The sequence below is a fragment of the Cyrtonyx montezumae genome, unplaced genomic scaffold (genome assembly GCF_038088225.1).
Source record: "Cyrtonyx montezumae isolate F1298 unplaced genomic scaffold, pur_monq_1.0 scaffold_3, whole genome shotgun sequence".
Classification (NCBI taxonomy): domain Eukaryota; kingdom Metazoa; phylum Chordata; class Aves; order Galliformes; family Odontophoridae; genus Cyrtonyx; species Cyrtonyx montezumae.
The window spans coordinates 85270276-85285688 of record NW_027072034.1 but is presented as its reverse complement, the minus strand read 5'-3'; the positions used below and the strand labels follow the sequence as shown (position 1 = coordinate 85285688).

At 41.3% G+C, this 15413-nt stretch overlaps 1 protein-coding gene across 1 annotated transcript; it reads right to left on the bottom strand.

Annotated features, from left to right (window-relative positions):
- Positions 1-256: 256 nt before the first annotated feature.
- LOC136051524 (3 beta-hydroxysteroid dehydrogenase/Delta 5-->4-isomerase-like) lies at positions 257-8926 on the bottom strand. Its single transcript, XM_065740977.1, has 4 exons — positions 8887-8926; positions 8443-8664; positions 4421-4585; positions 257-1223 (listed from the first exon to the last, which is right to left on the bottom strand). Exons 2-4 carry the CDS (start codon positions 8594-8596, stop codon positions 409-411), a joined length of 1134 nt encoding a protein of 377 aa, XP_065597049.1. The 5' UTR covers positions 8597-8664; positions 8887-8926; the 3' UTR covers positions 257-408.
- Between the last annotated feature and the right edge of the window lie 6487 nt (positions 8927-15413).

The following is a 15413-nucleotide window of genomic DNA, read 5'->3' as shown; positions in this document are numbered from 1 at the left end:
TGCTATCAAGCGGCTTCTACCTGCTGTGTAATGCTGAATGAGTATGTTATAGCTTAGCATTACATGCTTGTGGTTCATAGTTGTAGTTCTGGGGCAAATTGTGCCTTAATTGATTTAAAAAGCCCTAAAGAATGTGTGGAGTAAAAAGAAGGGCTATGTGAAGTCTTACTCAGCATCTTCATACTGCCCAAATGTGGACTATATGATAACATTACCTTGATCAGACTGTTCTTGACAAACAAACAAACATTTCACCTTTATTTATTTTGGTTCTGGGGATGACTGAGGGTGCTGTTACACATTTTTTTTTTCCAATTAAACACTTGGTATTTATCTGCTATTGCTATTTATCAAGGTGCCCTCTGGCTTGTGGCCCTTGGTGAGGCAGGCCTCAGCTCTTCTTAGCATTTAGGCCTTTTTACTTTTTAAGTACTCCCTCCTCTGTGGGACCATGGAGGCAATCCACTGGCTGGTATACCTCTTTGCCTCTTCCCATGTGTAATGGGGCACATAGCCAAAATCCTTTTGTGCCTTTCTGTAGGTGAAAGTGAAGGGAGTGTTCAGCAGAGTGACCAAGTGGCGGTTGGTGGAGGGGATGTACCTGAAAAAGGGCCTGAGCACAAAGCTCACGATCTCCAGCAGCAGTGAGAAGTAATACAGCATTGTCAGAGGCATGGGAAGCCAGGGCTCAATTCCAAAGCCCAGCTCCTTGGTCAGCTCATAATTGAGGTCTGCGTAGCTCATGTGAGGAGTGTCATCTGAGATGTAGTAGAACTGCCCCCTGATGTGTTTGGCTTTCTGTGGGACCTGCAAAGCTTTGGCTGCCTGCACATGTGCCCAGGCAATGTTCCCTACGTACACAGGGTTTACTAAAGCCTCCTTCCTGGAAAAACGCAGGAAGACATTTTTATTCAGTAGACACTTATCCAAATGACCTTGAAGAAATGGGCATCCTTCTCCAAAAATGTACATGGATCTCAGGGCACAGGTCATGAGCACGCCTCCATCCTTCAACATCTGTCCATCTGCCTTCAGCACAGATTCCTCTGCCAGCCTCTTACTCTGGGCATAAGGAAATTTAGAGGTACTCTCATAAGGTGTATCTTCATCGCCATTGAAAATTGGGTCACCTTTGCAGTTTGGGCCTGCCACCTCTATGGTGCTGGTGTATATGAAGTGCTGAACGTTACAACGAGCACACGTCTCCAGCAACATCTGAGTACCTTCAAAAGAGAAACATGGAAGTTAGATGTCCTGTAGTTAACTACAAGGCTTCAGTATGGAGCTCCCCAGGTAGGTAGAGGTGGGCCTATTAGGTCAAGGACAGCATCGTTGGCCTGAGCTCTGCCATATCTCCCTCTCTGCAGCTGTAGGAATCTTGTCCTGAGCTAGTCATATTTAATGAAACTAGGCCTGCCCTGAATCTGTACATAAGTGGTTTCAGTGTAGCTGCAGAACTTTCATGTGAATGAACATTTGATTTTAATTATGTGGGTTGTTCTTTTATGCTTGAGTAAAATTTTGCTCTTTCTTGCACCAACACAGACACAAAGTAAGTTCAATGACCACAAAGCCAGGGTCTTGTGCCCATAGGTTGGACTGGCTTAAGGTTGATAACACTCAGAAGTCTCCATCTCATCAGTTTTCCATTGTGTATGCTGAATACTTTGTTTTCCAGACTTCAGGATGCTTGTGGGTGGTTTTCTAAGCAGAGATAGAATTAATGTGGGACCTGATGGTTTGCTTCAAAACCAACTTCAGTCAATGGGAGTCCATCCCTCATTCAACAGGAATCAGAGGAGGGCTTGAAGAGAAAGTCCTTATGTCAGAACAACATATGATACCAAGTATTCAAAAACCACAGAGTAATGTGCATGCCTCCATTTCTGGAGTATCCTGGCTTTTGCTTTTAACCTCACTGCAGCTGCTCATAATGTAACTTTTTGTATAACATTTTAAAAATATGGGATTTCTTTCTTTTAATATCCTATCCTACCTCAAGGGTAGGAGAGGTAAGCTGGCCAGTTCAGAGCCTTTCAAATAGCCAGGAGGATTAAAATAGGAAAACACATTCAATGTGGTAATAAATATCTAAGTAATTTGTTTAAATTGCAAACTGACTCTTTTTTCTTCTGAGTTTTGAGGCAGAAATCACCTTATATGTTGCACATGATGTAATGAGAGACGTTATGAATGAAAGGGACAGTGTCTTTGAAAGAGAACAGACAGCTTAGAGGCATTTGAAAATGTCTTTGGAAATGAAATATTAAAGCAAAATCAGAAATGTATTGGTAAAAACCTGGAGGACAAAATCCAATGCTAGCAGTAAGGCACATAAATACGCTACCAAGTCTTCTCAGTCTATTAGAACAACAACCAAAGGCAGCACAAAGCATGGCTAGGGACAATATAACGATATAAAAGATTCAAAGGAGTGAGAAATACTGGCAGCAAAACATGGTCCTATTAACAAAGAAGGGATGAGAAGAATTATTGAATTTAAATTGTTTGGGCACAAAAATTCATTTTTCAAACTTGAACAAGAAAATAGACTTTGAAAAGAAGTGTAATGTAAATCTGGATGGGACTCTAAGAAAATCTAAAGCAGTGCAAAGAAAGAAAAGTTACACAGCCAGGAACAAAGTCAAGTGAAAAGTAATTATAAGCAAATCAGTATGTGTAGGTAGCACACAATCCAGGCTCTTCTCAAAAATTAACTACTAAACTGTATTATTTTAAAAATTAATAGTTTAATTAACTATTCGTGCTATAGGGCTGTTTGTTAAATGAAGGAAAGTGATAAGGCATAGAAGAACTGGATAAAATCAAACAGAGGGCAAGTTTTAACAAAACAAACATACTATTATTTTGGTAGTTGTTATCTATTTGGGTTCAATTTCACCCAAATAACATGTGCTTCCTTTGAAAATGAAGGTTGCATGGTAAAAAATGAAAAGGTTCTTACAGAAATGAAAATGTAAGCATCTTTCATTTATCATGTAATAACCACGAACATGGCTTGCAAATTCTAATTGCACACAGTCCTTTCTTCCAAGTCAATATTGTAAAAGCCAGGACAGAACATAGGCCTAAAGATCTGATTCACAGAGAGTACATTTTCAGATTACACAATTATTTTTATATCATTCCCTTCCTCCTAAAGATTTAATTTATTTTGCTTCTCTTCCTAAAAGGATACTGTACCCTTGAGGCATTGTGTGAAATGTGAGACAATCTCTGCATCATGGCAAATTTAATTTATTGCTTATTGATGACTTCACAGTTCCACCTGAGATTTGAATTTGGAGATGCCACATGGGCTTGATTCGTTGATCTGTCTTGAGATCCCATTCAAAAGGCCTGAAGTGTGGAGGTTCCCACTTGAGAATGTGGTTGCTAAAAGATACTCAACTTCTCAGAGGGATTGGACCCATCCCTTACATGTTATCAGGCTTTGCCAGTTCCCATGAGGGATCTGCTCACACCCTGACTGCTCCAATTTGCAGAAGATAAAAAGATCTAGGAACTTTCCCCTGCCAAGTATCCTATGTTTATAGGTCCAAATTAGAAACCAGGAAGATTTAAATAAAAAAATCTTTGGAAATTGGCTGGATTTTGTTGTTGTTGTTTCCGTTCTGGTTTGTGAATGTGCACATCTGGTTCCTGGGCATATTCTTATTTAAAAAGTTATTTTTCTGGGAGAAGGAAAACTTTAATCCTGCATGCTTGTGAAGTATATAGCAGTGTCTTGGTTGGTCAGAAAGCTGAAAGAGCATCAAAGTGGAAATGGAAGGAAAAAGGGAAGAGAACTTTGATGTATACCAGGTGACCTTGTAAAAAAAACCACCAAACAGTTTGTAGCAGGACAAATGCTCTCTCTGAACTACTTCCATTCTATATTTATTTTTTCATACCACACAATGGACAGCTTTACAGGAACTTGCTTTTTTGATCTTCCCTCCGGCAGGGCCTTTAACAGCTACCTGCTGGGCTCCAATTTGTGGTCCCTGCCAATCTGCAGCTTTGACAGACTAGAAATGAAAAGGCATCCCACTGTTTCAGAATGCATGTAAGAGAGACAACACAACTACAGAGAATGCATTCTTGATCTGAACATAGATGTGCAGTCAATGTAAAAGTGTTGTCTGTAGAAACATGCTTTGTATTTTTCTGTGAGGAGGTCCTTCATTTGTGGCAGAGAAGAACAAAGGACCAAGAAAGGTTTTCATGTAAATAAGAACATCTTCCCCATATCCTCTCCCAGGAGCTGAAGCATCAGAGCGCACGGGAGGCAGGCAGTGCCCGCTTACAGCACAGGGGTATTGTGGATCAAAGCGATGAGTATGAAATTGTTCTTTTAGGAAATATACTGAAATTCTGTGACAGACAGGGGTCTGAGAAAGGTGTTTTGCCCTCTCACCTGTCACGTTGACTTCCCAGAGCAGCTGCTTCTCCACGAGGCCCAGGGTGTCGATGATGGATGCTGTGTGGATGACGAGCGAGACCCCCTGACAGGCGCGGAGCAGGAGCTCTGCATTTCGGATGTCTCCTTCTAGGATTTTCACCTCAGTCTTGCCCTGGAACTCTGCAGAAGCAGCAGAAAACAAAGCAAAATCCTTCTGGGCATCCTAATGTGAGTGCTGGCAGGGGTGATGGAGGGCTGTGTGTTTGCTGAAGCTGGCAAAACAGAAGGCATTTTTCAATGGCTCCAATGTCAGGGGCTAACTGCAGTGCTATATGGCCTAAGTTTCATCACTTATCATACTTTCAGTGCCATATTTAAATAATTCCTTCTTTTTTTTTAATTTTTTTTAAGAAAAGAAAAATAACAACAAGTAATCCTTCCCACTGATAGCAGGGGCCTGAAGCTTCCTTCAGGTATGAAATGGATCTATTTTAAATTTCACAGGGGGAGCAGCTCTCTATATATTTTCTAGTGGCTGGCTTCTTATTAAAGTGTTAACCCAAGCACCAAACAGCCAGGCACTGTGTGCTCCTGTCCTGAAGGTAAAGAATGATTCCTCTCCACCCACGAATGGCTAATAGGATGGGAGAACTTACAGTCTGAGGCCATGCTGTTCTGATGGGAATCTGGGGGTCTGCCTGCAGCTCTGCCATGGGAGAGGGCTTTCTCAGTGCAACCTGCATCTTCTAAGGGCATGGTATCCTTACAGCAAGTCCTCTCCCAGGCCTGCTGTGCATGCACTAGAGGGCTCTCCAGGCACAGGCAGGTTCTGTGTCTTCTTCCAGCTTCAGTGAATGTATACAAGGAAAGAACTTGATTAATTTACACAGCTTTTAACCTCAGCCATGACTAAAATTTAGTGTGTGTTACTGCTTTGCCATTGGCTCCCAAACGGGCAGGGTTTCACCCCGTATCTTTAATGGAGAAACACTGACAGATACAGCTGCTAAGACATGGAACTGAGTGCCAGACACTATTTATGAATGGTAAATCTCATAAACTGTGAGGGCTCAATCCTGCATTAGTTCAACAATTGTTCTGACATAGAGTCTGAGGGCCTTATTTTTTTCTTTACATCCTCTTGATCTGAAATATGGAACAAGAGCCTAATTGCTCGATGTTTACAAAAGCTTACTAAAACTAAAGCTGCTGCTCTTGCACCACAGTCACTGCCAGGTGCTGTCCTGTGCTCCTTTATTTTACAGAGCACACTTATTTCCTAGGGCTCTGTTTTCAGGTGGTTTACACTGACCTCTACCTGTATGGATGGGGATAGGCTTTTTGTGAAGCATCTGCTAGATTTTCTTGAACAAACATTAGTCTTTGCACAGTCCATAGAGTGACGTGCTCCACTAGTAATACTTTGTGGGGATGCAGTAATCCAAAGTAATCCAAACCACAAATATGTGGTTTTCACAATGTAAATTCTGACATCCATGCACTTTAGAGTGGTCACTGTGCCTGGGCATGAACTAAGCAAATTGAGGGTTTTACACATGAAAATCAAAGCTTACAGGAAAAATATAATGGGAACTGCCTTTTATAAATCTGATCACAGAGATGAAGGGTATCAGTCATTGGAAAGCTGTGGTCCAGCTGCTTTTTGCCTTGCTTGGGCCTGCAATTGAAGTTGTGGTTAAATGAAGCTGAGATGTAAGCAGTGCTCTCCTCTTGCTACATGGTAGTTTTTGTTTGGAAATGTAATGTTTACTCAGTAAAATACAATATGCTGTTGTGAGCAGTCTGACTCACCAAACCAGTCAGATTATTTGCCCTACACTCTCTTTCCTTTTTCTATGATATCTTACACAAGAGAGCTCTCTGCTTTCCTGGGTAAATGGACGGTTCATTAAAGCAACCTAAATTCGCTCATTCATAGGATAAAATTCAAAACTGCATTGTATTTCCATATGTAAAGGGCAATGCAGGTTATTAGTTTCCTTAGCCCAGAGAGGCTGAGATGTTTATTCTGTTCCCATTTCAGCTGCTGCATTTTTCTACAGCTATGTTACATTTCTTTTTTTAATACAGTGAAAAAGTTAAATCTACCACACTGACTTAAAACCGGGAGACTTCCCAACTTTCCCCCAACAAAAGACAAAAGTCCTGGGAAAACAAAACAAAACAAAACAAAACAAAACAAAACACCAAACCAAGCAACAAAAAACAACAAAGCACCATTCCTTCTCTCTCTTCTTTCCCTCTACTTTGGAGTAGCTCTGGGTTAGCAGTGCAAAAACCTGAACGGCACATGTATTTGTGAACAAAAAGAACTACATAACTGAAAACAGAGAAATGGTATACTGGGGAGGTAGGAAACCTGAGGCACCAACTTCCATACAACATTAATTCTCAGCCACACAGTACAACTGGGCAGGCCCCAGCTTGCAGCACTTTGCATTGAAGGGACTCTCCCAGACTCCCTGTGGTGTGAAAGACAGCAAATGCCACTGTTCTATACAGACTGTGTGTCATAGTAAAGGTCTCAGCGCGAAACTTACTTCAGTAAAAGGCAAGTGTCCTTGAGTGTCCTCAGCAGAAACTAGCACAAAGAGCTGTAACTTAACATGCTCCTATGTCTTATTAACTATGACCCTGACTCCACAAATATATTGCAGATATAAGGAGCTTGGAGAGCTCAGTCAGATAGAAAATGACTCAGTTCTGCTCCTGGCTGTTCAAGAAATGCAAGCTTGTGCCAGTTAGCCAAAGTCACTGTAGTGAAAACGTTGTAGTGGGAGGACTTCAGCCCCATAGTCTGAAGCAGCTTTGCTTTTGGAGTAGGGTGGTCAGATAGGCAGCAAGAATGTAGCATGAATAGGAGAAAGCAGTGTTTGGGAAATGTTCTGGGGAGGGAAGGGGGAGGAGAAGGAAAGAGGGCAAAGAACTTTCCTGTGAACACAAAAGGAATGGCGAAACCTCTGCTGCAGCCCAGCCAAGACTGTGCTCACACACGCCACTGGTGCTGCAGGAGCCTGTGCAGCTACAGGCTTTGTCACTGTGGGACCTGCCTGGAAATCAGAGCAGAAAGGGCTGCTCCAAGGCTCAAGGGCACCTAGCAAATCCACAGAGAAATGGTGAATGAGATTTAACGAGAAGGAAGTTGCATAATGGTTGTATAAAACCATTCCAAGGGCTTGCACAATTTGAGCCAGGTTTATGGCGTACTGTTACTATTTTTCAATGGCACTTAAGCACTATGTAGAAAGATTGTGGCTCTTTAGCAAATTATATTGAAATGTTCCATAACGGTTCCCACAAAGATAACGTCAGCATGGAGGAATAATAACTCTGAGAGTATGATGTGATGGAGGAATGCATGTCAATTACATGTCTGTCAGATAGGCACTAGAGAATGCAATTTAATTTAGGTACTCGTGTGGCTTTTTATAGAGATGCTCAGGATCCCAGGAAATGGGATACAATGAAGTACAAAATAATTTTCTCAGCTGCTTTCTCTACCACAGACTGCTTCTGACAGTGGGTGTACCTCTGTTTTGTGCTATTTCCAGCCCATTCAAGCAAACAAATATCTGACTTGCCCTTTGAAATGGGTCCTGTCTCTTCTATGCTTATCAAAAATGTTCTGCTCTTCAACCAACTACAATAATAATAATAATAATGATAAAATTTTAAGCTGTCTCCACAGAAACCTCAGCCAGTGCTGAGAGTGTGAAGGGAAAGTCAGCATATAATAAAAGCCAGGCTGAAGGCAGCTTGATTGCTGCACTGTCAGTACATTGGTCTCTCTTTCGATCTTAGTGAATCTTCAGGGCCTGGCAAAGAAAACTCTTGCTATTAAGTCTTATGCCTGATTTCTGTGCTGGAGAGAGAGACAGGGATAAAGCAAAACTTCCTTGCAAAAAAGCCTGTGCCCAAAAAACTGGGTTTGGGTAGGAGGTAAGGGCTTCCAACCATCCACCTGAGACAAAAGCATGCATACTTGCAGTTCACCATGCTCACAAGATGGTACTCACTGCCAAAATTCCGGAGTGCCTCTCTGCTGAAGGCTTTGTCTAGCAGCCGTATTTCAGCCAGTGCCTCCTCTTCTTCCAGCAGTAAGCGAATGATCCTCTGTCCCAGGAACCCTCCTGCACCAGTCACCAGGCAGCTTATCCCCGCCAGCGACATTGCTCTGGTTTGCTCCTCTTTGGCAAATTTGTCTCTGTAGAGCTTTGAGTGCCCAGATCACCTCTTGCCTGAGGAAACAAACACAAGGCATCAATCTCCAGAGACAGATCAAAAACTAGAAAGAGAGGTTATTGAAAAGCAAACTGACCCTCACACTGAACAATTTCTAAAGCATTTTTCCTTTTGCTAGCTATTCCTGCCCAGCAGTAGCCTATGCTACTTTCCCGAAGTAGAAGCTATTTACAAACTATCACAAACTGAAGATGTTAAAAAATCTGAAAGTGCTCAACCTTAATGCTAAACAAACCCCACCAACGTCCTCTTCAGTTCCTCCTCTCTAGCATTCATAAGGCTGTGGAGGAGAGTTGCCTGTATTTATGCACCACACCACTCATTTGTTTTTATTCTCCTCCCTCTCACATGTCTCCTTTGCTACAAACAAATATGATTCTTCCACCCCTCCTCTTTCAAAGTGGAATGTCCTTGATGCGATGGGGTCTGAACACCCAGTTAGACCTGGTCCTATATCTGGGACCAAAAATCCTTCTGATCATTCCCTAGCTGCGTGTGCTTCTATAGTAGTATTAAGGGAGAGAACATTAAATCTAAATGTAAATAGCAGGAGTAACTGTTTACACTGTTTGTGGACTCTTAGGATGCTGAGCTCGCCCACTGTAGTAGGGCTTTCTCACTCACTGTGCAAAACAGGATATTTTGTATTTGTTTGGAATACACGAGGTTTTTGGACTGATGAAATGATCTGAAGTATAGAGTGGTTCAATTAAAGGTGTTGGAAAGGTTCACCTCTGAAATGTCTGGTGTGGAATGTCTGTAAAACAAGGGTGTGGCTGGCTTCCCAGTGAATGGTGTCACTATTTTCTACATCCCCAAAAAAAAAAGGGGAAAATGCTCAGTTACTTCTCATACTTCTCACTAGGATTCCATCCATCCCAGTTTTAGCAAAATTCTTTCCAAGGGAGGGACCAGGGTAGGGCTTTGGCGCCAGCTTGAAGCTCATACTGTCCTCATTCCCTTTCCAGGTTGTTGTGTTCTAGCAGGATGCCCTGACTTTTCCTCTTTCTCAAACATGGATAGTAAGACTGAAGCAAAGAGATGAGCAGATAGCCCTTTAAAATCTGCCAAGGGAGATTACAAAGAAGCCCAGCAACTCAACTAATGGTATTGAAATTGTTGAAAAGCTGGAGTGGATCATTAAAAATGCTTCATAGTGTTTTTGCAACTAAACACTCCTAAACTCCCTGTTTTATTCTGTGGTTGTGATTTTTGTTCACTAATGAAAATGAACCCAGAAGAAAAGCTATAGAAATTTAATTCCTTGTCATTAGGTGGTTTTTTTTTGTTTGTTTGAGAAAAGCCATGCCTTCAAATAACAACAGGAAAGCAAAACCATCTTTGTTCCAGAACAGAGCTTCTGGCTGACACAGATGATAAAATTTTGGCAACTGTTTCAATTATACTGTCCTTGAAATCCTTTCCTGACCCCAATAAAGCATTGCATTAAAAAAAATTGTTATCTGTGTTTCTTTCCTTGGCTCCTCTCAGACAGGACCTTGATTTTGTGTCTTCTTATCAGAAGCTGGCACAAATTAATTTAGTGCAGTGCACACAATTTGCAAGGAAAAATGTACTGCATGAAGACTTGGAAATGGTGCTTCATTTTTGCCTTTAGAAAGGAAATGAAATGCCAAAAAGGTGTATTCTAAAAGGACTCAACACAACAGAGCCTCTTAAGTTATGAGACATTTTCCTACACTGTGCTTACCTACAAGTATGCCCAAGCTTAGATAGAGCTTACGGAGCAGCTACCCTGAGCAGTGAGGTCAGAGCATGCCTGACTCCTGACCACCAGGAACAGCTTGAAAGAATTCAAGGCTATACTGTGGGTTTGGGATTTGTAAACTAAACCATAATTTAACAGTGTGTACCAAGTTTGCCAACACTGCATTTTGTGTCAAGGCATAGTCATTTTTTAACTATGTTGTCTTCCTCCTCCTTGGCTTTATCACAAAACAAGGCCTTCAAAATCTGACATTTTCTTGGTGAACGCAGTCTAAGAGTCCAAGAGTCACACTCAAGAAAATTAGAGCTTGCAGATTTTGGCTCTTGTAGGAGAACTGCTACACATATAGACTAAGCAGATAGTCTGGCATAAATGAAACCTGTTGTGTCCCATTGCACCCATGTCCCCCAGTCTGCTGGCTCAGGAGTTGTGTTGGTGCTCCAGATTTTGGTGCACCATGACAAAAATACTTTGAGGCAACAGCTGGCTGATGGAGGAAGGAAGAAAAAAGTCACATCAGCAATGAGAACAAACTGAATCACGATACTGGAAGGAATAAACATAGTAACCTTTGCAAAGCACAGAAGTTTCAGGTGGCATAAAATAATTATGCTTTTGCAGAAGGTTATTTTGTTATTGTGCAATCAGGCAAAGGAGCTATCTAGGAAAAGGAGAGATTCCATTCCTTTGGGCAGAAAGTAAAACCTAAAGGGTTGAGGAAGGAGGTGACTAGATTGTGCCTGAATGTCCAGAGTGATGACAACTAAAGCAGAGAAAATCAAAGGCATGCTTATTATTTTAATTGGACCTTTTGCAGTCTAAATATAGAGTAATTGTGGACAAGGAAAAAAAATAGCCATGAAAAATCCATGTGTTTTTTGTATCGAGTGAACATGTTTCTTAACATGATATGCTTGTAAGCTAAAAAAGGCCTACATCCTGACAACTCTGGGAAGGAGGGTATACTTTGAGATGTAGATTTACTCAAGGAAAACTTCTTCCCTCCCAGATATGAGGGACTGTTGCTTGGAAACCTTTTGCATTCTCTTTGTCTTACATATTGATACAGGGCAGCAAGACTTAAATAATTAACTTTTGGACAACTATGCTGAATGAAATTCTCTCCACAAATTCATGTGGTAAGGAACAGTTTTAAGACATGCTAGCCAAGGCCTAATGATCACCACCTTAAGAGACCTCCGTGTTTCTGCACATTCAAGCCTGACAAAAAATAAAAATAATAATAAAAAAAAAATTGCTCCTATCTCAGTAGTATCAGCTTCTTTTGGCAGAAAGGAAAAAGTGAATGGAAACTTTTCTTACTTAATCTTCAGGATCAGAAAGTCTTTAGTATTCTTTTTTCATATGTATTGCAGTGAATGAGTTGGGCAATTAACTAGAAATCAACATTTAGTCTCATTTTCCCTTTAGTTTAAGGCAAAAGTGTATTTCTTCAAGTGGAATTGATGAGTGAATTACATACTTAAAGATCATGGAAATTTGCAACATATGCCAAAGGAAAATGTTTAATTTGGATTAATTTTGTAGATAAACTACCCTTGTAAATAGCCTGACTACCCATTTCTGCTACATCCTTCAGGGATGTTCAGGAGCAGCAGGGTTTGAGTAGGCCTCAACATACACGTTTAGTTTTTCTGGACTCAGTTTCTTTGGAATATTTGACCTTGCTTTAATTTTTATAAGAGATATTCACAACAATTGAACACAGAAAGCAACAGGACAGAGTATGTCTTTGGTATGCATTGGCAAAGGTTTATTCCAAATTGTAGAAAACTTCCAAAATCTTGGAAAACTTGAAAATAGGTTTGTACAGTAGCCTCTCAGCGTGATGAAACCCCATGAGCTCTTCTTTTAAGCTTATTCACCAAATATTTTTCTTTTCTCTCTTTTTTTTTTATTTTCCTGAGAAAATGCATTCTGACACCTTTTTGGCAGAGATTTAAGTGCCGCCTCAGCAGCTCCATGGTAGCAAGGTAGGGTACAGATTTGATGTGCTGCTCTTATTTTATGATTAAATTGATGTTCCACAACAATTTAGATTGGAAGGAGCTTCTGGAGATTTCAAAGTAACCTCAGGTTAGATGAGGTTGCTCAGGGCCTTGGGCAGTTAAGCTCTGAATGCCTCTAAGGATGTAGATTTCACAAAGCCTCTGGGCTCCTATTGCAGAATGTGACCTCTCTCTAGACAGTTTTTTCTGCACTAATTTCAGTTTGGAATTCTTCTCACTGCACCTTGTACCCTGTGTCTTTCATCCTTTTTCCTGTGTGCACACAAGAAATTGGGCTGCAAGTTCTACATCCCCACACTTGCGTAATAAAAGGCAACGGTAAGATCCTCTCCATCAGCTTTAACCTTCTAAAGATAAGGTCAACAAACTCAGTTCGTGTGGTCTCTTCTTGTTCAGCCTTGAAGTCCATTGAAGGGTGTGATGTGCTATTATTCATGAGTCTTATCTGCTTGGCTGTGAGTCTGCTCACAAGTTTTGTTATCACTGGGACAGAGAGAAAGGCCTCCATGTGAAGGCCTCTGCAAGATTACTGCAGACACTCTTATCTCTGTGAGAATTTCGAGTCTAAACAGCATGAACCAACATCTCTTTTATGTCTGCGTAAGAACACTTTAAAGTAGGGCACACACAAAAGGTCACTTCTTGGTATCTTGGCTCCAAGGGAAGTGGGCAATGTGACTGCTACCAGTGCACAGCTCACCACTGTGAACTGGATGTACATGACCAAATCTGCAAGGATACAACATTTTTTTGTTTCTGCTTGGCAACTGTGCTGTGTCCCACTAGAACAAACTTGTGCCCACAGCACCATGTGAGAGTATAGTTGGGGCACTGAGATTCCCTGCCTTTGCTGCTAGTCACTGTTGTGTGACACTAGCATGAGCTTGACAAGGAAAATCTTCCCTTCCCCTTAGACTTGCATTTGTACATTAAAGAAGTAACACTGGTATTACAGTCTTGGTTGATCATACTGCTCAGTTCTCAAAATACCCTTGACTGTGGAGGGGAAAAGATGTCAGGGGAAGCACACACATCCTGAAGTCTGCTTGGTGTCTTAAACAAGAGAAATGCAAAAAAAATGTGTTAGGATGTTGGAAGATCCGACATTACCCTGTGCCATTACTCTGTGTTTTTGTTCACTGGTTGTACAACTCAGAAAAACCTGGAGAACATTAGGCAGAGAATAAGTGGAAATGCTGGATCTCATGAGTCCCAGACCAGCGCCCTGAGCAGAACTCTACTTGCTCTCCCAGAGTTGTCTTTAGATTACAACAATATTCATACTAAAATGTATGATATGTACTTAATTTGGCTTTTCTGTAATATCAAGCAAGATAATAACAGAATCTGGTGATTCTGCTGGCTTAAATTCTACAACAGACTACACACAGGAAAGTGTGGTACAATCCCAGTTTTACCTCTTGTGTATCATGTGAGTCCTTTAATCCCCTTTTATTTCACCATCAGTTCTCAATCCTTGCACAGGGGGTAGAATGCCATGGAGCAGGCAGAACAATTCCAGTGATTGGGCATTACCTGAAGTAATGCTATGTACACCTAGGAAGGGCCTGGCAGGGTACTTTGCATCCTGCAGGTTGAGGCACTGGCTTGGTGTTGGAGCCTTGGGCAGCAGTTCTGGATTCACGTATTTTCACACCAGTTGAGCCCAGCTTGGCATGACTCAGTTCTTCCTATTCTTGCAAAACCAGGTGATTAGCAGAGAGGAGAAAGAAGAAATTAGCTGCAGGTGTACAAGAAATGGATTCTTGTGTGCATGGGAAAAATGGGAGGTGCATGAAGCATAGAATGTACCCAGGATCTTGGTACCATTCTGGCACTAGATGACAACTGGCATCCTCAGCATACTTCATCCATTTAGTGCTGTCCTAAAGTGCCAAAACAAACAAAAACAAATTCCTTTAATGAAAACAAGGAGTCTGGTGTCTTAGCAGATATTTTTAAGATTCCATTGCACTTTTAAAGATGAAACACATTATCAGTTTTCACATGTAGTTTACCTAGGCTTACTTAAAAGACCTGATTAATCCTGAGTAGTTAAATCAGCTGAAGTTGTTCCAGAGATTCAGCTTAATTCCAATCATATTGGCCCAGTTCCCCATTGATTTACACAACATCACAACATACAGGAGAGACCAAACCCCTACAGGGTTCCCTACAGGAATTACAGCTATTTTAGATGAATTCTGTGTATGACTATACTTGGACAGTTTAATTAAAGATTAAATACCAACTATTGTTAAGCTAGGCAGAAGAGCTCAAAGACATTTTTAGTGGTAGTATGTCGTAGCTAGAGTATTTGGAAAAGAAAAATGGTGAAAATCACCTTCTTGGTATGCCAGAGGCTAAAGCTAATTATAAATACCACAAAAATAAGTTTCACTGCTATGTATAAAGATGAATCATGCAAGCCACTCTTCATGAGCCTGGTGGGAATGTACACATGAGATGGCAAAAACAGACTGGGAGCATGTAGTCAGACATTAGCAGGAGACTGCAGCCAATCTGAGGAGTTTGGAGGGAGGAGGTTGTGGCCATTTTTCAGAGATGTGCAGAACTCTGCGACAGTGGGGACTTGTATTATCTGGGGATATATAAAAAAACAGCGTAGGCAAGAACTGAAATATATCTGAAGAAAAATAATGGAGAAAGGGGAATGGCAGGGGAAGTGAGCTCATGAAAGGAGATGGAATGAGGAAGAGAGGGAAAAGAAAGACTCAGTGGTGTTACTAAAGCCTGTGTTCTACAAACTGCTACTGAAAAGGAAACATCCATGTGAAAGAGGACTAGGAGAAAGCAAACAAAATTCCTGGTTGTTATCACCACCAGTGGCGTCTGGTGGGTAGCACAGACAAGGATGTGCTTCCTCATGGGAAGGCAAGATATATATCAGCAACAGAGAACCAATGAGCATGCTTTTCTACTGCTCAGAGGTGGATGCTTCTTGCATGGTAACAGTAAAGTCTGG

Bases quoted from the DNA above. Each gene is read 5' to 3' on its own strand.
- LOC136051524 (XM_065740977.1), bottom strand. From the start codon at position 8,596: ATGTCGCTGGCGGGGATAAGCTGCCTGGTGACTGGTGCAGGAGGGTTC. The intron at 4,586-8,442 runs GTGAGTACCATC...CTGCTTCTGCAG, and splicing joins GGCACTCCGGAATTTTGGCA to AGTTCCAGGGCAAGACTGAG. The intron at 1,224-4,420 runs GTGAGAGGGCAA...TCTCTTTTGAAG, and splicing joins CTGGGAAGTCAACGTGACAG to GTACTCAGATGTTGCTGGAG.